Source organism: Equus asinus, chromosome 5, assembly GCF_041296235.1.
Source record: "Equus asinus isolate D_3611 breed Donkey chromosome 5, EquAss-T2T_v2, whole genome shotgun sequence".
Classification (NCBI taxonomy): Eukaryota; Metazoa; Chordata; class Mammalia; order Perissodactyla; family Equidae; genus Equus; species Equus asinus.
In genome coordinates, this window is record NC_091794.1 from 48,237,203 (window position 1) to 48,260,128 (window position 22,926).

The following is a 22,926-nucleotide window of genomic DNA, read 5'->3' on the forward strand; positions in this document are numbered from 1 at the left end:
CACTGGGACCAGCCTTTTTCATCTTTACATATTCACTCATTGCCTTTCACAAGGATTGAATGGTGGATGCTCAGTAAATGCTTGTGATTTGCAGTAATAAGTGAACGTGTAGGGGGGTTACTGGTATAAAAATGCCCCTGTTCTAGGGCCTAGTTATAGCAGATTATTTCAGGCACTACAGATTTTTCATCCAACTCTGATGACAGCGCTCAAGGCTTAAATCTCGGTATTTTAAATGAAAAATAAAATCTATATGAACTCTTCTTCCCTGGGTACTGATGTGCAACGACCTGTGTTATTAAATGTCAGAATGAAATAGAATCGGTTTTCTTAAAAAAGGAGAGAAGTATAACTCTGGCACCTGTGGTATCTTTTGGAATAGGTATACTAATCAATTTCCTTTCAAGACACGTATATCATTATAACTAATATAAAGTTATGGCAAAACTTCACGTCTCAAAAGAATCATATACACTTTGCTTGGGATGTCACCTATGGAGGGAATGTAGAAAGATTATGCTATCATTAAAATATTTTTAAATCTGCATATTGAAATTATTGTAAAATGCCCTAAATTTTTTAGTTAAAATATTTAAAGTTAGTTATTTCATTATATTCTTTCTTTCCATGTATTTGTGAGAGTTAAGAATCAATTCCTTTTCTCTGAATAACCACTCCCAAACCAATCTCCTCACTTATCCAAATTAATAAAATTGGGTGAGAGGTATGTTGGCATTTATTCAATGAGGTGGTTTTTTTCTTGCTTGTTTACGATTAAGTACCTGTCTCCAACTTAATTTACAAGCTAGGAATCATTTAAATGTTAAACAGGAAAATAAATGAAAAGGTTGTTTGCAATAACTGGGGCTCACACAGAGCTGGTTGACTTGTTTCCATATGCTATATCTAAGCCCGATTTCAAATTGTAGGATAGGGTTTTATGGAACCAAAATAATAAGTCCTTGTGACCCTTTTCTCCTTTCCCAGGCTCTTGGCTTTTACTCCATCCAAAGCCAACATGTCACTGAAGGATGAGCCGAGACTAAATACCTCAGCACTGCGGAAAATCGCTGCCGACATGAGTAATTTGATAGAAAATCTGGACACGCGGGAGCTCCACTTTGAGGGGGAGGAGGTGGATTGCGAAGTGTTTCCTGGCGATCCCAAGATACAGGAAGGTATGACTGATGGTCTGAGCGCAGAGGAGAGAGTTTATCGGGGTTTCCTGGCAGAGCAAGATCTGAAATAACTAGCTAATGGTTGATCTTCCTTGCTGTTGTCCTAACGCTGTGCTGAGACCATTTCATTATCTGTTTCCTCGTTGTAGCATGTTAATGATTCTTAGAAAGAGATGCCTGTGAAAAGCAAGTTATGCTAATATCATGTATTCTTGCAATATCATTGTTTTCTTGCAATAACTTTATTTACTTATTTATTTTTTAGTGTGCATCCCTTTCTCTGCCGTTTATAACACTCAAGGATTCAAGGAGCCTGATATACAGACGTATCTGTCCGGCTGTCCAATACAAGCCCGAGTTCTGGAAGTGGAGCGCTTTACGTCTACAACGAGGGTCAGAGCGTTTGTGGACTTGCCTTGAATTTGTCGATATATACTAATTAAGACAGGATCCTCCGTTTTCCTTCCTCCTAGCTATGACTGTTTTGAGCTTTTTGTTCATCTGCTTATCACTTCCAAGTCCTTGTCTCCTCTCAAGTTCTTGCTTCCTTCCCATTTAGTCTTTCTTCTCTTACACCTCTTTCCCCTATCTCGAAAATGCTTTCTTTAAAGAACACGTTTAAGGCCATTTGTAAGTTTAATGAATTACAAAGTGCCCCTCCTGGGCCGCCTCTCTCTCCAGTCTTCCATTTAGCATGGATTCCTAGGGCATCGCCATTCTACCTAGAATGCCAGGTACTGGCCGAGGAAAAGTTTAGATTTCCTAATGCCTGTTCAGCAAGAAAAGAATGATGCTATCTCGCTCTTGAAAGAAAAAAAGCCAGGATGCTGGATTGGCCAGTGCCATTCCCTAAAAGTCCTGCTGAGAGGATTCTGCTGGCATACCCGCCTCTCTGACTTGTTTCTAGTACCCCATCCTTTGGGTCCTGTTCACGTTTTCTCTTTGAGCACTGAAAGGTGGGGCAAGCAACATGTTTTGCTCAAGGAAAGCTACACTCTTTGAAGCCATTGGACTGGAAGAGACTGTCAGGGTAGCTGCGTTTGCTCTGTTACTGCCTGGATTTTGCACTTGTCAAGTCTCATGGGTAGAGAACTTTGCTTCAGGTTGGTGGGCTTTTGTCCCTTCAGGTTAAGCTCTGTCCATGGCAGAGTATGGCCACCGTTGACTCCTGTCCCAGGGGAGGAGTAGAATAACCTTTCAGCTGGGGGCAGGCTTTGCCTTCCCTTCCTGCTTGTCTTTGGAGGCTGGCACGTGCTGCCTTGGTCCTGATGGTTTTGTTAGTGCTCTGTCCTGACTGGCTTGGTGTCCAGCTTCTCCTTTAGGATCTTCCTCTGAGTTAGGTCCGTGTCTCTCTGATACGCCACTGAGTGCCAAAACCCGGAAATGTCTCTTAGATGACCTTTGCCTTCGTATTTTGCCTACCAGCTTTTGGATTGAGAGGTGATAACATGTGGGGGTTAAGTGCACAGACTCCAGAGCCAGACTGCATGATTTAATTCTTGTCTTTGCTTTGGAATCTCTAGCAAGTTACTTACCTCCCAGCTTCCTCATCTGAATAATGGATACAATAGTGCCTACCTTATAGGTTTGTTATGAGGAGTTAATAGTAATAATACATAGCATTATACTTGTATTATGTAAGTATATTATATAATGTATTATGCAAGTATATGCTGTCTAATACTATGTATTATTATTATTAGGTATCTCCTAAAGTTATACATGAAGATAAATATTCAAGCCACCAAACCAGGGACTTCTCCTTGCTCATGCTCTTCTGTTAACCAACTGAGTTTGGTTCAGTTCTGTTTTATTTATTTATTTTGCTCAGAAAGATTTGCACTGAGCTAACGTCTGTTGCCAATCTTCCTCTTTTTTTTTTTTTTTAAATATGAGCTGCTGCCACAGCACAGCGACTGACAGACGAGTGGTGTAGGTCCACACCCAGGAGCTGAACCCAGGCCACCAAAGCAGAGCGCACCTAACTTAACCACTAGGCTACTGGGGCTGGCCCTGGTTCTCTATCTTTATCTGTGTGAGAAGGCTAAGGATCATCTGCCTCCTCCTTAGAGTTTAGTTTACTAAGAAAGATGACCTGAATTCATGCAGTTTGAATGTGATTCCAGGTGAATAAAAAGGACCCTTTTTCTGATGATTGTGTTGATGTGCCAGCTGATGGCAGGCGCTCTGATGACAGCAGGTGAGATAGATGTTATCCCCTGCCCTCCCAGGCTGGAGATCCTCCACTTGCTACTCTAGCTCCTCCTCGCACCCCCTCCACCCTGTCTCTGTCCCGGGGGCTCCCTTGCCTCTCTCCTCTGGCAGGACTCAGACAACGGAGAGCCCAGATACGAGACTGGGGTCACCCTGGCTTGGCTGTGTCCCTTGACCAGAGATTAGTTCCATGCATCCTAGAGGTATTCTAGGCTACACCACCTAGGTTTGTGTAAGTACACTCTATGATGTTCACATAATGATGAAATTGCCTAAAGACACATTTCTCAGAATGTATCCCTGTCGTTAAGTGATGCATAACTGTATTGACCCCAGAACTGGGTTCCTTCAACTTCTGGTTGGAGTCAGTGTCATGAATCCTAACTAGAAGCAAAGCAAGTGCTGGATTTGAATGTTTATTAGGGATGGGGTTAGAGTCCAGATTTAAGAGTACAAGCTGCATTGATTCTCATGCACATGTTTTATATACTACATGTACACAGAGTGGCCACGCTTTAGAAGTCTGTCAAATATGCCAAACGTCAGGAATGAATGGCAGCAGGCCAGGAATCACCCATGGGGATGCTGACACCAGAGCCTGGATAAGCCGGCAGAGTAGGAGACATTTACTCTCTCCCACCCCCAACACTTATAGTGCCTAGATCTCTTGGTAGGGGCCCGTGTCCTCCAGGTGTCCAGAGTGCCTGTACCCCACCCCGGCAACACACCCCGTGGTAGCTTCCTTCAAGACCTCTTGTGCTTTATAAAGATCCCTCCATCTTCTCACCCCTTCTACCATATCAAAACTCCCATCCACCAGGTCTGTTAGCTCTTCTGATTGAAATAGTTCACTAGTCACCAAGATGTATTTGCATCTTCATAGGAAAGTATTTAAACATTTTAAAATGGAGATTCATTTTGGTTAAGTAGTTGGGGAAAATATGTTGCATGTGGGAAGATCTTTTGCTTCTTTCCCTCTAATCATCCTGGTCACTGGTGGTGCTTCAGGGCAGGGCGATGTTGTAGATAGGATGGACTTTGGAATGGGTTTCAGAAGGAGAAAGCATTGATGTCATTTGTGTGAAGGGCAGGAAGTGGGCTAAGATGGTGCTCCTGGAATCCGTTTCCTCCAGCTTCCGTTTCACCCCCTCCAATTGTCTGTTCACTGCTCATACTTTTGGACAACCCCCTGATGGCTAATTAGGGCCTTCACTCATTGTTTCCTTTACCTGGTTTCTTGTTTCAGGTGTGTGCATGCATGTGTGAGTGTGTGTGTGTGTATGTGTATTTGGAAGAATATGATTTGTGGGTGTTTGTCTTTGGTGTGACTCAGAGTTTGTCTTATGTATGTTATAAGGTGAACGTTTAGGAGAATATTATTTCTTTAATCAGTTGTTTTTGAAAACATGTTGCTTATGTACTTGTACAAAATAAGTAGGTTGGATTTAAGGGTACTTGTATGTTACTTGTTAATTAGCTGTTGTTCATTGAGAGATTTTAGCATTTTTGTTGTTATCTAAAATAACACCCACTTTTATTTATCACTGTAGGTACCAAGTGCCAATCTTTATACTATTGAATTAACACATGGGGAATTTAAATGGCAAGTTAAGCGGAAATTCAAGCACTTTCAAGAATTTCACAGAGAGCTGCTCAAGTACAAAGCCTTTATCCGAATCCCCATTCCCACCAGGAGGTAACTGTTTCAGAATTAATTATAAAGTTATCCCAGTAAACAAGTTGGGTGGAAAGAGTATTTCATTCATATTATGGGTTAACTAGTCCATTGTTGATGGATATGTTCTATTAAATAGACTCTTCTAAAAATAAGCTGTCTCATGAAAGGTATTACAGGAGTCATGGTTCAAAGAATAATCTCATAAATGTTTGCATTGTGTGTGTGTATGTGTTTTAGACACACATTTAGAAGACAGAATGTCAAAGAAGAGCCTCGAGACATGCCAAGTTTGCCCCGTTCATCTGAAAACATGGTCAGAGAAGAACAATTCTTTAGCAGAAGGGTAAGTCCTCGCACTGTTCTGTTGTTCTGAACATGATTTTGCAGCTCGGTAGAAACAGGGCATCTACTGAGAGGTGAGGTGGGCCTGACTGCACCTTCTCTCACCCGCTAATCCATCACCCCGGCTGGTTTAGCTTCTCTGGAATGAGTCAGGTAGCCCCTTCTTCCCCAAGCCATTCTGGCCCTGGGGAGGCTGCATTTTCCTGGAAGAGGAAGAGCCGTCTGTGTTAGGAGTGTCGGTGTGAAGAATCTGACTCCCTGCAGGAGCCTCTTGGGGCTTGTTGTGGGTCAACATTGAGCTCATCATTGAGGGTGTTGAGAGCTACTCTTTTAAAGTCATCTATTTCCATATGTTTGTTTCAGTGTTTGGAGGAGCTTGTCCTAAATGTGTATACAATCTCAGTCCCAACTATAGATGGGGCCGCGAGGGTCTAGAAGAGTAGGAGAGAGTACAGACGTGTGCAACAGTAGGACAGAAAGCTCAGGAGCTGGGACGCTCCTGCCTGCTCTGTTTGAGTGTATAGTGCTGCATAGGGCAGAAGATTGATTTTTCGTTTTACTAGAAAATTAAGAAAGTGTGAGTTCTGTTTTGTAATCTGAGACTTTTATGTTCTGAATGTACTTGATTTCTCCTTCGTAGTTATCATCTTGTTTAAACTCTTTTTGGAGGTCTGGAATAAATATTTTCCAAGATACATAGACATATAAAATTCTGCAGTTTTGGGTTACTATGTGTACATATATGAGTCCAGTTGAAAATGATTAACTCCGGCTTCAATACCTAGTGCGTCAGCATGTATCCTAGTCAATGTGATTGACATTCCCCCGCCCACATTTTAACATATTTGAAATCAGGGTACAACTTACTAGGAAGTCTCTTTTTTAAACCTTCCTCCTCTTTTTCTCTGAACAGCTGTTAAAAAATTGTAGTATATCTTCCGGTAAATTCACTCTTAAAATTGAGGAAATTTAGATTTTCGATAAAAATCAACAAATGCTTTAAAGCCACCTACTATGCCCAGGTCCTGTGTTAGTAACTAAGGAAGATTGAAAGAATATACAGTTTGAGCCTTGTCAGCAGTTTGTAAAAACGTAATAAGGTGGAAAGTTAAATAGCAAGAAGAGATTTAAATAATGGTTCAAGAGAACTATGGAAATACCTCATTGATTCTATTCTGGATTCCTTGTCTAGTGGTAAGATTAATAAATAATTGAATAACTTATAGAAGTTAAGATGGAATGATGATGACATCTTTGTTGCTGTTTAAATTTTTCTATGAGTATGACAATATCTCTTATCTAAAATATTTGCATTACAGAAACAACTGGAAGATTACTTGACAAAGTTACTAAAAATGCCCATGTATAGAAACTATCATGCAACAGTAAGTACTATTCAGTGATTTAAATTTCGAAGTAATTTATAAAATTGTAAACTGTCAGCTAAATTTTGAATCATTTTACTAGCACAAGTTCTTGTATCCACTTCTGCATTACTCTTGGAGTTAAAATAAATGAAATGAACAGAAAATTGATTTGACAGCAAGGATCCAATTTATGGTGATACTATTTTTAAAATATTGACTATAACAATATGTCCATAGCAATAGATTTAAATGAACACGAGATGCTGCTAAGGCTAGATTATCTAGAAATCAACCTGCTTCTTGCAGAATGAGGCTTCCAGAATAATGCTAAAAAGCATTTCTAACCATGAAGAAAAAACATTGAGTGGTAAGTGATGAAAACAGTTGGGCAGAGTTGAATGCTCGCAGATTATAAAGAGCATGCTGTGATTGCCATCTGATTGGCCTGTGATGCCTATAAAAGGCCTGTTTTTTCATGTGAAAGTGAGAAGCTTGGGAAAAACTAGGGAGAGAAAAATCTCTTGGGAAATCAGAGAAAAGTGAGAAGAGGTGATGGGGCTTAGAAGCAGCTGGGAGGCACACAGCCAGCAAGCAGGAGGAAGTGACCTTTGCAGAAGGAGTCAGAAAACTATGAGCTCTGCCATCTTAGAGGCCCTGGAGAGAGGATGTTTTTAAAGGGTTAGCCTTCAATTATCCAGAGGTCCAGATAACTGAGAATGCACTGGATTATTGTATTTTTGTGTCTGTGTGTATAAACCGTGTTGCTGTGGGGTTGAGTGTATGTATATGGTGTGTGTGCAGAACTGAAGAGTGGACGAGGTTATGATTTGGCCTCTAGTTTAGAGAATGGCAGGCATCGCATAAACATGTAAACAAAGAGGTAAGCCCTCTGTGTATGTAGGAGAAGAAGCAAGAATGCCTTGACTCCTTGGAATTTTTTGGTGGCTTGCTGCTTGCTTGATGCCTACCAGCATATTATTTGGAGGCTGGAGCAGGCACCCAGCTAGTCCTCTTTATACAAAACTGAGCCGGGGCTGGCCACAGCCCCCCTTCAGCATCTTGCACTGTGATGTTCCATGGAGCTGAAGGAGCTTCTGTGGTTTCATAATCCTGGAGAAGAGTTTTCCTGGGAAAGCAGCACTTTGGGTCCAATCAAAGGATGTCGAGAAGGATGGTGGGAAGGATTTCTCCTCTTCTAGGATTCAGGAATGTGCGTCTTTGAAAGAACTTCATGAATAAGGATATTACTGCTATTATTACTAAAAATGCTGCCTCCTCTTGTGTTCTCTGAAATCAGATGTGCTGTAATAGAGAATTATTTAAATGTGTGTTTGTACCAGTATGCAGTAATTTTCCACGTCTTTTACTTTTCTACCGGCCCGTGACTTTACTTTTACTATTACTTTTGGCTCTAGAACAGTGCTTGTTGAGTTCAGTCTTCTCTTTCTCTGTGCGTTACTACATTTTGGATTCTAATGTTGATTAAAGAATGTTTACATTTTTTTAAATGTTCATTGTAATTTCTTTTCCAATCATAAAAATCTTTCCAAAATTGAGCCGTATTGTATTTAGAAGTTACAGAATGTCTTCTAAACATTTCCTTTGGATAGGAAAAACTGGTTATAGCTGGCTATGTGTTACTTGTCATTTTTGATGGCTACTTGGATTATTCCCCTCAACAGCAGAATTCTCCGTAATGATTCAAGCATGGGATACAGCTTGATCTACTTTAGTTCTCTAACATTCTCTTCCTTTCATACTAAATGTGATCTGGCCTAGAAACTAGATTTACAAGCTTCATATTTGTGAAATTAGGTTGAATCTATGTCTCCTCTTTAGTAATTGTGAGAAATATTAAAACTCCTGTTTGCTAAAAGCATATTAAAAGTTATTTTTATATAATCACACATTTTTATAAGGGTAAAATAAACCTAATGTAACTTAAATTGGATCCTTAAGCCAATAGGATCATGGATCATAGGTCAAGGGGTCCAATAGGATCATGTCCCTAATTTCAATAAAATTTCATTGAAATTAGACATGGACAGCTCTTTCTTCATACTTTTACATGTTCATTGGTTGCGTTAGTGTTTAAACAACCTTTTCCTCCAAGATTATGAAGACTTCTTTTATTTTTATTCCTTTTTCCCTCCGTGAGGTTCTGAAAAGCAAAGCTTCCTAGTGTTTTAGTGAATTCAGCATCAGCCAGTTCCCTTAGAGATTATTAGTAATTCATTCCATTTTCTTTACTCACTTGTAGAATGAAGATAAATGTATTTGCCCTTTCCTTAAGGCATAAATACATAAAAGAAAAAAAGATAATATTTATTCAATTGTACAATAACGTAAAATCTCAAACAAGATTCCTTTTGTGTTCTGAAGTGTATTCACGCTGGCTATAGTACCGAACCCACTAGTTGGGCATTTTTATTCCTAACTGGAGAATGCTTATCTTCTAGGGAATTTAAAGGAGGAGTCAGTAGGAAAAGTAAATGTCCTTGTTTTTCTGATTGAAGATTAAAATCTAGAAATGAACCAAAATGCATAATTTCCAAGAGGAGGGCCCCAAGCTGATAGGATGATATTGCTAATTTCAAGTAAATCATGTGTCATCTGTATCTCAGATTCCTTACCCAAGATGGTGATTAGTTTGAAATCACCTTCTTGGAGATAAGGAATGTGAAGATAAATAACCCACTGACAGATCAATAATACTGAGTTCACCTCTCCCTTGTTTTGTAGAATGAATAACTTTAGCTTGAGGGGAAGAGTGGGTAAAGATTAATAAAGATGCACACAGCGTTTCCATGCCAAAAGGGAAAAGCTGTCCTGGTTTAAACAGCTGCATCTGCAAATTAAGGGAAGTGTTGTCATTTTTACGATTGAGTCTTAGACTTGGGAGGTCCATGGGCCTTGCTCCAGCCACTTGGTTTCCTCCACAGGTTAGACGTCTCCTCTTCTCTCTGGAGCTGTATTAACGGTTTTACCTGGAAGGCAGCCTTTCTTGGAGCATCTGAGCCCACCTCCTACCCCCACTGCAAGGGCACTGCCCAACCCCACACTCTTGTCTTCCTTGCTGCCGAGAATTCCCTACTTGGCCACTTGCTTGAATTTTTGCTACCTCAGGAATAAAGGGGCCTCTGAACATCCCCCTTCTCTTCTAATACAGAGATGGAGTAGAGAAGCAGTGTGTATGTGATTGTCAAGTAACTTCCAGCGTTTGTTGTTACCCCTAGGGTGTGTTGCTTGTCTCTTGGCATGGGAGCCCTTTGCTTCCCTATTTCCCTAACATTTAGTTGTACTTTTCACAAGTTCCTTTGGAAAAAAAAACAAAAAAAGATATTGACTAGAACATTATTCAAGAGATCAATAAGCCCTATGGAATATTGTCAGGCTAAATTGATCATTAAATTTTTATTCCTAAGAATCATCTGCCTGAATGGAGAATGGAATTCTTATCACTGGGAAGTTTGGACAGCACATTTTTGTTAAATTTATTCTTTTTATTTATTTTTTTTCCTTTTTCTCCCCAAAGACCCCCAGTACATAGTTGTATATTCTTTGTTGTGGGTGCTTCTAGTTGTGGCATGTGGGACGCCGCCTCAGTGTGGTTTGATGAGCAGTGCCACGTCCCCGCCCAGGACTCAAACCGACGAAACACTGGGCCACCTGCAGCGGAGCACGAGAACTTAACCACTTGGCCACGGGGCCAGCCCATCTTTGTTAAATTTTAATTGTATTATTTAGGTTTGCTTCCAAATTGACCTTGGCACATTTACCTTCAATCCCATAAATCTGTATTAGAAGATTTATTGCCAGAGATCTTTTTTCCGTATAATAGGGCTAGTTCTTTCTTTAAGTCTCTCTTTACTCAATTTTTAACTAAACCATTAGGATAAATTTAAATTTCATATTAATACACAATTTAAAATTTTCTGCATTGCTGACATATACTTTTTTGTTTAGGTGAAATTCTTACATTTTGCAAGTTTGTTACGATATTCTAAAGTTATAATTTCTGAATTATTTCAAAGAATATTTCTGTTGTCAACTATTTGATGATAAGAGCTATGTGAATGAAAAAATATCCAGGTATTAGATAAGGGATTTCCTTGATGTTTGCTTTTCATTTCCTGTTCTTTCATTCGCTTGTTCTGTGACTTTGCATAAACTAGTTACACCTCTGTAGTGGTTTCTTCCGGTGTAAACTAGGATTGACATTTTCTCTCTGCTTCCTAGAGATAAAATGAGCAGTTGTAGCTTCGGATTTTAAAATATTTTGGATTCTGTGGCTCAAAGTGTGCACTGTCACTTCTAATAGCCTATGCGTTTTCCAGTTAGAAAGCATTTCCACAAATCAGATCAAGAATGCATGGTACTGAATTGCCATGTTTTATACAAGAAATGAAGTGTAAAGACTTTGGATTTTAAAATTCTTATAAAAAATGCTATGTGAGGCTTTGCTTGATTTGGAGTTCTTAAGTCCTTTTGAATTTTAAATACTTCCTCAAGTAACCCTAAGAAAGAAATGCAAGCATTTAGTTGGCCCTCACAAGGACTGACAGCTCTGAGAGATTTGTAATTTTTTTTACATTGTTAATATTAGACATTTCCAATCACATATACAGAACTTTAAAACTGTTATGTTTCATTTCGTGAATCCCATTGACAAGGCCAGAGGAAATTCCATTTCCTCTGAGATGTCTTGTCAGCTAGACAGTGGTTGCTCTCCCTCTGTAACTCTGTAACTACTTTCACCCGTAACTGTTAGGGTTCTTCCCACAGAACTTTGTTGATATGGAGTGTTTTCTGTGTCTGGTCTCCCCTCTGCTTCCTGACACCAGGAACATGTCTTTTTTGTCTTTGATTTTTCTATCAAACCTGTTATTGACATGGTTTACAGCCATTGGCAGATCTGGGCTTACTGTAGCTGCTTTTAAAGAAAATTCTTTAAATTGGGAGCAAAATAATATCTAAGTCTAGTTGTTTCAAGGAATACATGAGGTAAAACTCCTGCGTATGCTGAGAATTACATCACGTTTGTTGGTTTTCCCCTCTATGCCTCTGGGTTCATGTAGGGCTCACCCAGCTAGAATAAAGTTGCTCGATGTAAGTAAGATAAATGTTGAATGACTTTTTGCTTTTGCAGCTTAGTTTTGAGGATACCGACTGGTCTGACCTGACTCTGAATCTACTCCGTGCTAATTATGTGATCTCGGGGAATTTACTTAACTTCTCTAAAACAAGTGTTGGTCAACTATAGCCCACAAACCAAATCCAGCCCACTGCCTGTTTTCGTATGGTCTGGGACTAAGAATAGCTTTTACATTTTTCAAGGATTGAAAAAAATCAAAAGAAGAAGAATATTTCATGACATAAAAATTATATTAAATTCATGTTTTAGTATGCATAAAGTTTTATTAGAATACAGCCACGCTTATTCACTTACTTACTGTGTCTGGCTGCTTTCATGCTACAGTGGTTTAACTGTTATGGTCCACAAAGCTTAAAATAATTACTGTGTGACTCTTTGCAGAGATGGTTTGCCTACTCCTGCTCTAAATCTCAGTTTCTTCTTCTGACAACATAAAAAATAATACCTATTTCAAAGAGGTTTGAGATAATGCATGAAAAATGCTTAGTACAGGGCCAACAGATATCAAGCATTCAGTAAATGTTAGCCATTGATGTTGCTATTATAATATTTATAGATTTTAATCTTCTTGTAATCTATACGGTGAAGGTAGGCCTAAACTTCTTCCTTTCTACTCACTAAAAATAGAATTATTTTTATATTATAATTACATAATATTATCTTAGTTTGTGTTAGAATATTCTGGTATTCCTGAAGTTCAAAGACCTCCCTATCTCCCCTCGACCTACTTGCCATTTCGTTTTCCATGACTCACCTTCATCGTGCTCACTCTAACCCAACTGTACATCCCACGAGCTTCTTATACCTTTCCTAGTCTATTTCCCCCTTTGCCTCCCATTTCCACGTGCCAAGTCTAGAGCGTCTTCCAAAACCTGGCACCAAAGTCACTCCCTTCACACAATCTTTTATTATTTGTTTTGTATATATGACACAATCCCCCTTCCCCAACAACAAAACAAACACAAAAGAATTTTGGGAGTACATTCTCTCTGCATGACCTTCTTGAGCATTTTATCTCTACGTCTTAGAGCACAGGTCACTTTCTTGGTTGTGTTTTAACTATGGATATTCTTCTAATCTGTACTCTTTCAGGGCAATGCGATTGTTAATGATCTGTGTGGTCTGTAGAGTACCCCAGACGTGTTTACACATAGCAGTACCTAATATGTGGTTTTTTGAATGTATAAATTTCTCTCTTTTTTTTCTGACTTTCTAAACTATGGGTTTTTGGCCTCTTTTCAGACTGAATTCCTTGATATAAGCCAGCTGTCTTTCATCCATGATTTGGGACCAAAGGGCATGTAAGTTCCAGTGTTGGCTCTTTAAAGAGAAATGTGAAAGCTGATAAACATTATCTTTTGATTTGTCGGTGTGCCATGGTGATGGAGCTCGCCTGGCTTCACTGCCAGCTGCTTTTCTCTCCAACAGGGTAACTGAGGGGATCTATTTATACAAAACAGAGTATTTTGCTACATTAAACAAAGGGAGCAACTGCTCCACGCTCTTTCTTACGTGCTTACAGCACAGATTTTCTCTAACCCAACAGTAGGAATGTTTAATACAGGCAGCAAATATGATGTGTGGGAGAATGCATTAAAAATCAAATATACAACACTGTATATTTGAAAGTTGCTAAGAGAGTAGATCTTAAAAGTTTTTCATCACATGATGGACTACTACTCAGCCATAAGAAATGACGAAATCCAGCCATTTGTGACAACATGGATGGACCTTGAGGGTATTATGCTGAGTGAAATAAGTCAGAGGGAGAAAGTCAAATACCATATGATCTCACTCACAAGTAGAAGATAAAAACGACAAAAAAAAAAAAAACACATAGCATTGGAGATTGGACTGGTGGTTACCATTGGGGAAGGGTGGGGAGGGCAAAAGGGGTGATTAGGGTCACATGTGAGGGGATGCACTATAATTAGTGTTCAGGAGGTGAACATGATGTAATGTATCCAGAATTTGAAATATGATGTACATCCGAAAAAAATAAAAATAAAAAAAAAAAAGTTTTTCATCACAAGAAATGAGAATTTGTAACGTGGTGGTGGATGTTAACTAGACTTATTGTGATGATCATTTACCAATATATACAAATACTGAAACAATATGTTGTACACCTGAAACTAATATAATGTTATATGTCAATTATATCTCAATTTAAAAAAATTAACTGTACAAGATCCCTCTTCTAATCACTTATAAAAGTTAGCTGTTTATCACTCATTTCCATGACTAAAAATAATACTGTGTAAAATTTATGTTATGTAACAAGATTGAAATTTACTTATTGATTATTTTCTTTTGCAATATGAGAGCCTGATGTTATAAAGAGCTTAACTTTTTTAGTAAAGAGTACTGTTGATAGTTGTTTTAAATTTTTCTTTTGTGTAGCCATTATTATTGTTCCTTCTTTTCACATCTTTCAAAATCAAGATGTTTGTCTTTTCAAAGCTAGTAGCAGGGCCAGCCCGGTGGTGTAGCGGTTAAAAGTACACACATTCCACTTCTTGGTGGCCCGGGGTTCACCGGTTCGGATCCCGGGTGCGGACGTGGCCTGCTTGGCAAGCCATGCTATGGTAGGCGTCTCACATATAAAGTAGAGGAAGATGGGCATGGATGTTAGCTTAAGGCCAGTCTTTCTCAGCAAAAAGAGGAGAATTGGCAGCAGTTAGCTCAGGGCTAATCTTCCTCAAAAAAAAAAAAAAAGCTAGTAGCTTTGCTCTCCTTCCTTTGGCATGACGTGGTCCTAGAACTGTAGGTGAAAGGATGCAGAAATGCCCAGGAATCTGTGGGTGAGCACCTCCGGTGGTCTCAACAGCAGCTGAACCAGTCCCCTGCGGGCATTTGGCAGTGTGTGGGGTCTTCTTCAGGCTGTCGCAATGACTGGAAAGAATGCTCAGCATTTAGAGCCGGAAGCCAGGATGCTTAAGGACCTGCAGTGTGTACAACAGAGTTATGCTGCCCCCAATGCCAACAGGTCTACACCTGTCCAGATGTTTTTAAAGATTAGCTACTGGAGTACTCAGCCTGGCAAATATGACATTGAGCTATTTGAAGGTGAAGGAGGAAAGAGTGGGGAGGGAAATCATGTGAGAATAAAACAGTTTATTTAGTCCCAAGTTGCAAGACTGTTATCAGCTAAGTGTGAGCTGGAAATTTGAACATGATGGGTTAACTTGATATCTCTTTCAGAGAAGGTATGATAATGAAGAGATCCGGGGGACACAGGATACCAGGCTTGAACTGCTGTGGTCAGGGAAGAGCCTGCTACCGATGGTCAAAAAGGTAGGACTTAGGAGTTCTGTGTGTTTATTTTAATAAACTGGATGTTGGGGGAATTTTTACGTACTAGTTTTCAATAATAATTATAAATCCCTTGAAAGTCATAGCACTACAAATTTTAAATTATTTTAAGTTCTAAGTTTGAGCATCCATTTAAACATCCTAATTCAAACCTGGATTTGTAGGCAGACTGTACAAATTATATTACATATGTAAAAGCCCAGTGGGCCATAGGCCTCAGAAATTGGCCAGCAAAATAACATACACAAATGACCAATAAGCAGAAGTAAATATGCTCAACATCACTAGTCATTAGGGAAATATAAATCCAAAACACAGTGAGATACAACTTTACACCCACAAGTGGCTATAATAAAAAAAGATAGACATTAACAAACATTGCCAAGGATATAGAGAAATTGGAACCCTCATACCCTGTTGGTGGAGATGTAAAATGGTACAGCCGCTTTGGAAAACAATGTGACAGTTCCTCAAAATGTTAAACATGGAGTTACCATATGCCCCAGCAGTTCCACTCCCTAGGTATTTACCCAAGAGAAAAATACATCTGTCCCAAAATGTATATGTGGATGTTCATAGCAGCATTATTTAGAAGAGCCAAAAAGTATAAACAACCCCAATGTCCATCAACTGATGAGTGGTTGAACAGATTGTAGTTTACCTATACAGTGGAATATTATTTGGCCATGAAAAGAAATGAAGACTACTAATGGGTATGGGGTTTCTTTCTGGGTTTATGAAAATATCTTGTTGCACAACTTCGTGAGTATATTAGAAACCACTGAAATTATACACTTTCAAAGGGTAAGCTTATGGTATGTGAATTTATCTGAAAATTAAATTTAAAAGTTTAAAATTTTTTTAATTTTAAATGAAAAAAAAGGATTTGAAGTAACAATACCTGCTATATCATGAATGATCCTTGAAAACATTGAGCTAAGTAAAACAATCCAAACACAAAAGGCTGCATATTATATGATTCCGTTCATATGAATGTCCAGAATAAACAAATCTGAAGACACAGTACATGAGTGGTTTCCAGGGGCTGAGGGGAGAGGAGAATGGGAAGTGGCTCTAATGGATCTGGGGTTCCTTTTTGGGTGGTGAAGATATTCTGGAATTAGATGTTAGTGGTGATGGTGTACAACTTTGCAAAATTAAAACCACTGAACTGTACACTTAAAAGAGTAAACTAAAAAAAGAAAAATTTGTCTGACTTGATAGATGATAATTTTAGACTTACGTGTGTGAGGATGTACATTATGGTAAGTGTGATATAGACAGAGAACTTTAATTCATATCCTATGTCCTACCCAACGAAAGACTCCTGGTGACGTGGTATTCTCATCTGATTCTTATTTGTGTCCTTAAAGCATTTATCACAATGTTTTGAATGTAATAGACAATAGCTATTTGTCGCAACAATAATTTACTGGAATTTTGAAAAAATATTAAGAATATATATTGTTTCCCCAACCTTGAAAAAGATGTATGAGCTCATGTTTAAGCATGAAATTGAGCTATGTGTGTCTTAAAAATATATAAACTCTAAACTTTGATGTACCTTTAAACATATTTAAGATACAACACCAGCAAAAAGTACCATTAAGTTGGGCTCTTATTTTCTGGGTGTTGAAAGGATAAAAGAAATTACAAGGAAAAAATCAAGAGATTAGACTAGAGAAAGTTGAAAATTTCTGTGTTACAAAAAGACAATTTTACTGAAATAAATAGGGAAATAATACACTAGAAAATATTTGTTTTCAAATAAACTGCTATAACTTACATAAGTGTCCCCATAAACCTGGCGTGTAAGTAACATCACAGGAAATTCAGAGACTCCCACTTGAGGTATGTTCCCACCCTCTCCTAGCCCAATTGTACAGAATCCTTGGGAAGACAGACCGAATGCCAAGCTAGGAGAGGAATGGAGGATAAGCTAGCCTGCCCTGGCCCCTGCTTCCAGCCCCACATCGTGCCTCTCTGGGAGGCTGGTCCTCCCAGCCCACTGGGACCCTGGTGCAGATTCCTCCTGACCACAACCCCCAGCCATCAGCTTTACCTGAGGTGGCTGCTACATGCCAACCACAAGGTTTCAAACTGCAAGCGCGTGCAAGTCTTTGACTGAAGACTTACTCTGGGCTGCCTGTGTGCAGGGCAAACTGAAAGTGTTCCTAGCCCCCAGGAGCCGCCATCAACTGAGAGCTGGCAGGAGTCCAGCCCCTTCGCTCTGTGGGGAGGGTGACCCTGCAGCAAGCTCTACACTGTCTCCTGGAGATCCCCAGCAGATTTGCAGCCCAACTGCCCACAATAAAGGGCTTGAAAACACATCCTTGATGCCTCCCTTCCTGCTCTTCCTGCCCTTCTTTCCCCACTGGGGCTCCTAACAAGCTCCCGTATAAGCCCCTTTAAAAATTAGTTTCATTTACATCCTTGTCTCAGAGTTAACTTCTGGGGCAACCCAATCTAAGACATCTACTCAAGAAATGGAAGCCTTTGTCTGGTCTGCTCATTTATTGAGTGCCTGAGGTTTACCAGGTTGTGTTTTAGCTGCTGGGAAAACCAGTGAGCAGGGAAAGTCCCTGCCCTCAAGGAGCCCTGTGAGAGGGGTGCCGACAACGGCGACACTGACAGGCAATGTAAACGACATCAGCGCAGGAGGTGATCAGAGCCTGGAAGGAAAAAGAAGGCAATGGGATGATGAGGGACCTGAGGACTGGAGACGGTGACTTTAGCCCAGGAGTCGAGGGACTGACCTGTGAGCTGTAACTTCTATGAGAAGGGGCAGCCAGAAAAGATGGGGGAAGACTATTATATCAAAGAAACATACCTCCCTCTCTTTTTAAACTCTGCATTAAACCAGGCTTCAACCAGGACAATCTAAAAAGTTAGACTCCTCCCTACAATCGAATGTGTCATCATTTTACATTGTGTAAATCTTCCCGTAAAGATTGGAGTCTTGGTTCCACATTAATAGTGTTTCGTGAGTCACATTTGTGGGGTATAAAATATCAGTACCAAATAAAGATGATAGGATATAGCTGACAAAATTAGTTTAGAAGGTTTCCCATACTAGAAGGCTATTGATATCTTAAACAGGAGTTACTTTTGAGGACGACACTCCTTTATAACCCTTTTTTATTTTCATACCGATAAAAAAACATTGATTACTTTCTTATTTATTCCATATTGATGAATTGACATAAGGCAAACAGGGCAATCAAACTTTCAGTCGAATCTCGTAATGATCTTGTCTCAGGGACAAGTCAAAAGAAAAACAAAGGCAAACAGAGTAAACATTTCTTCCCACAATTTAAATGTCTGCTTAAACAGCACGTCTATCGAGCAGGGTCTCTGTACTTGTTTGCAGACTAGATGATAAGTTTCTTAAATAATATCTTAATAGAAAAAGAGAAGTATAGATTTTAAGGAATAAATATTGCATTTACTTTACTCAACCATGAACTTGTCAACTTGCAAAAACAGAAACCAGCTTAAGAGTAAAGCGTTTATTTGGGATCAAAGAATTGCAATTTGGGGAGCACAGATTCAGGTAGAAAAACCCAAATGGTATCCCACTAGGGAGTAAAAGTCAGGGGTCTTTAAAGGCACAGAAGGAAGGTTGTATTACAAAGAGTTTTAATTGGAGCTGGAGGCAGAGAGCTAGTCTTGACTAAACATTGACTATTGATTCTATCTTCAGAAAGTCCACAATGCTCTGTCTTTGTGACTAAGATGTTCCTTCTCCTGCTGACTTCTCAAAACAATTACTCATAAAACAATGGCTGGTTTGGCCCAGTCCATAGGCTTGGCCCAGTCCAAGGTTCAAGACAGCAAGGCAGTGTCTCTGGAAAGCCGGCTCCAACTCCATTTTAAAATGGTTCCACTCTAGTCAATTTTGACGTTTCTCCCTTTTGATTGAGACCTTTCTTTGAAAGCATTCTGATCAACCATTTGAAAACATTGCGGATCGACTGTTAGAAAGCATTGCTGAGCAGCCATCAAAGCATTTTTGGTCCCTCATCACCAGGAAGGCTCACTGCTGGTATATCATGTCCACATAGGAGGGAAAGTGGTTTCCTTAAGTCTTCAGCCACATTTGAACAGCAAGAGGACCAGGGCAGAGGAAAGCCTTACCGTCAAGTTCCTTTAAGGGCAGATATTGTCTGTAGTTCCTTGACGTTTCTCAGGTGATGGCTCCTAAGCCTTAGCAATTATTTTAAAGCACTGAGGGACCATTATCTGAGTGGTGTTTTTATAACATCGAGCTATGCAGAAGAGGCAAAGTTTTACAATAGTGAGAATTCCTATAATAATAAACAAAACTCTGAGTCCAAATTGGTGAATGGACCTGAACCAGGAGGCAATTCCTGAGGGTTTCTGAATTCTAGACGGATCAGGTAGAAAGAAAAAGTAAATGTTTCAGCTTTGTTCACAAAGGTATATCTTACCAAATTGTTGATAGCCTAAGAGAAGAGATTTCTTTAAATCTGTGAAAACAAAACATTCGAGCATCCGCCTCGGTTTGTGTAGTCCCATGTGACTAATATTTGTTCTGGACCTTTTGCTGGCAGTTCTATGAAGCCATCAGTCTGTCCGTTAGAGTTCTGTAATTTATTATGCAGCTCAGCTTTATGATCTGAGAGTTTATCAGAAGCCTGTATTCTAGCGTGTCACACTCCTTTCCATGAATCTGACTGAAGATGAAGCATATTTGCAAAAGCATCATAGAGTAAAACAAGTAACTGTCTGTAAATGACAAAAGACTTAAAATGGCATGGTTAAAGATTTGATTTCAATGCAATTGACAAAGCAATTTGGTTATTTCTGTGACATACAGCATTTTAAGATAATAACTAGAATTATGACTGATAACATTATAGCAGAACATACCAGATTTTTAAAAATTTCATACAATTTTTACAACATTTATATTAATAGCATGTGACTACAAGGAGATCCAAAAAGGAGATTTAGCATCACTTATTTGACAATGCTTCCCATGTAATTTAACATATCAAATAAACTAGTTAGTTTAATATTTCCCTTTTTATAAGAAGAGAGAACAAATTCTTTGATAAGTCCTAGGGCCCACTGGAAATTCTCAGTTACTTCAGGTCAAAAAAAAAAAAAGATTTTATGAAGGATTTTAATTTTGGGAAGTTTGTCAAAAATATCAAAAGGTTTTAAAACACTTGGTCAAATAAGATTATAGGTCACTGTGAAACAATACTTGGTTATCCATTTAACCAAAGTGACAACAGAAGATGTTAAAGGCAAACACAGAGAGTTAAACAGTTAAAAAGCCTTAACTCTCTTAATAGAGAGACCTCAGCTTTTTTTTCTTTCTTTTTTTTGTGGGGGGGCGGAGAAAGATTGGCCCTGAGCTAACATCTGTTGCCAATCTTACTCTTTTTGCTTAAGGAAGATTGTTGCTGAGCTAACAACTGTGCCAATCTTTCTCTACTTTATGTGGGACACCGCCATAGCATGGCTTGACGAGCGGTGCTAGGTCCGCGCCCAGGATCCGAACCTGCGAATCCTGGGCCACTGAAGTGGAGCACATGAACTTAAACACTATGCCACTGGGCTGGCCCAGAGACCTCAGCTTTTTGGCAATTATTTTGACAAAATATAGCATCCTTGCCTTTTAGATAGACTGACTTAAAAATAAAGAAAAAACCTTTCAGAATCTCTTTATCAAGAGTAGAAAAAAATCTGTCCTTTTAAGAGAGAGAAAACCAGGGGCCAGCCCAGTGGCACAGCAGTTAAGTTCTCAAGTTCTGCTTCAGTGGCCTGGGGTTCACCAGTTCGGATCCCAGGTGCAGACCTACACACCGCTTCTCAGGCCATGCTGTGGCAGGCATCCCACTTATAAAGTAGAGGGAGACAGGCACGGATGTTAGCTCAGGGCCAGTCTTCCTGAGCAAAAAGAGGAGGATTGACAATGGATGTTAGCTCAGGGCTAATCTTCCTCAAAAAATTTTTTTTAAAAAGAGAGAGAGAAAACCAAATTCTAATTTTGCCCCAGTTAACTTTTGATATTAAAACTCATTTGGTTAATTAAATTTATTCCAATCTTAGCCAACTTGACCATGCATAAAACTCTTCTTATGGTTCCTCTTCCACAAATTTTCTATAACTTTCTTTTTAACATTCAATATTTGTCCTTTCCTCTTTCGCATAACATTTTACTTTGGGACAAATTTACTTTCTTAGGAAAACAACAACAACAAAAATCTCCATTCCTTATACCTTCTTTACTGAAAACATATTTTCTCATAACATAAATTTTTTTTTTCCTGAGGAAGATTTACTCTAACATCTGTCACAAATCCTCCTCTTTTTTTTGCTTGAGAAAGATTTTCCCTGAGCTAACATCTCTTGCAAATCTTCCTCTATCTTGTATGTGGGCCACCACCACAGCATGGCCACTGACCAGCAGTGTAGTTCTGTGCTAGGGAACTGAACCTGGGCCACCAAAGTAGAGCACATCAAACTTAACGACCAGGCTACTGGGGATGGCCCACATAAGATTTTTTTAATGTGGCACAAGACGTGTTTACTAATATACCCAAACATCTTTAATGAGAAGAAAAGGTAGATAAACCTATGTTTAGTTATTCATGTCTAATATTTTATCTTATTTGAAAATCATCTAGATACTCAATAAATTTTTATCATTTTACTTAATTTAGAAAGAAACCTTAATTCTAAGCTTTCAAGTTACCAAAAGGTTTTGAAATTATTTTTAAGTACATATTCCATAACAAAAAAAGTTCACCTAAAAACTTTCATCTTGCTTACATCTATTTAGTTCTCTTGTTCCCAATAACTATGTTTAGATTGCCTACAAAAACTTCATGAGACATTAGACAAAGTCAGCGATCATTCTAATCTTTTGTTTTTATAGCTGACAAGTTTTGTAACAGAGATAACATGAGCTCATTTGACTAATAAACCCAGGTGGAATAAAGGCTGCTTGTCTGTATCATGTCCATTGCTGATAACTCTGATGACTTGCCTATTTCAATCAAACCCACAAACTCAAATGAGCTTTTATTTACCAAAGATGATTCTTTATCTATTGACTTGAAAAACATTTGGGTTAGTTTCTGTTCTATTTCTTTTGAGATTTTACATAGCACTTGTTTGTTTTTAAGCCAATTAAATAGAGCTCTCTTATCAACTAGTCTTGACAATACCATCTGGAGGTAGAAAAATATCATGTATTTATAACATACATAATAGACACATACATGAGACGAAAACAGAGATCTTATAGCCTCTGTTTTTAAAATATTCCTCAGATTTTTGGGCAAGGGTGCCTCCATAGCAGTCTATATCTCCAAAATCTTCTTTCTTCCTTTTTTTTCCTTCAGTCTTAGGAATCAGGGATAGTCTAGATAACAGTTCCTTGGGAGGTTACAAGTTTTCTGAGATAAACAGGGGAGGTAAGTTTCTTATCAAGGACTGACATAGCCATCCAATTACATTATCCTTAATTTGTTTCTTTCACTACATAGTTTTATTTTAGCTTAGTAGAGGGAAAGCTTAGAAAAAAGATTTTCTGCCAGGCACTGGGTATCAGCTTCTAATTTGGCCAAATTTCTGATCATAAGTTACAAAATCCTTTCAAATATCAGGTTTCAGCCAGGACAAACAGGAAATGTTTAT

General features: G+C 38.9%; 1 protein-coding gene across 6 annotated transcripts in view; it reads left to right on the forward strand.

The window, feature by feature from the left end:
- The window catches only part of PLD1 (phospholipase D1), a 201,646-nt gene that overhangs the window by 75,477 nt on the left and 103,243 nt on the right, over positions 1-22,926 (forward strand). For all 6 annotated transcript variants that reach the window (XM_014866815.3, XM_070509440.1, XM_070509441.1 and 3 more), the window contains exons 2-8: positions 988-1,178; positions 1,444-1,571; positions 4,943-5,088; positions 5,308-5,413; positions 6,732-6,797; positions 13,177-13,235; positions 15,139-15,231. In XM_014866815.3, the coding sequence (XP_014722301.2) occupies positions 988-1,178; positions 1,444-1,571; positions 4,943-5,088; positions 5,308-5,413; positions 6,732-6,797; positions 13,177-13,235; positions 15,139-15,231 (789 nt within the window). The remainder of the gene's footprint in view (positions 1-987; positions 1,179-1,443; positions 1,572-4,942; positions 5,089-5,307; positions 5,414-6,731; positions 6,798-13,176; positions 13,236-15,138; positions 15,232-22,926) is intronic.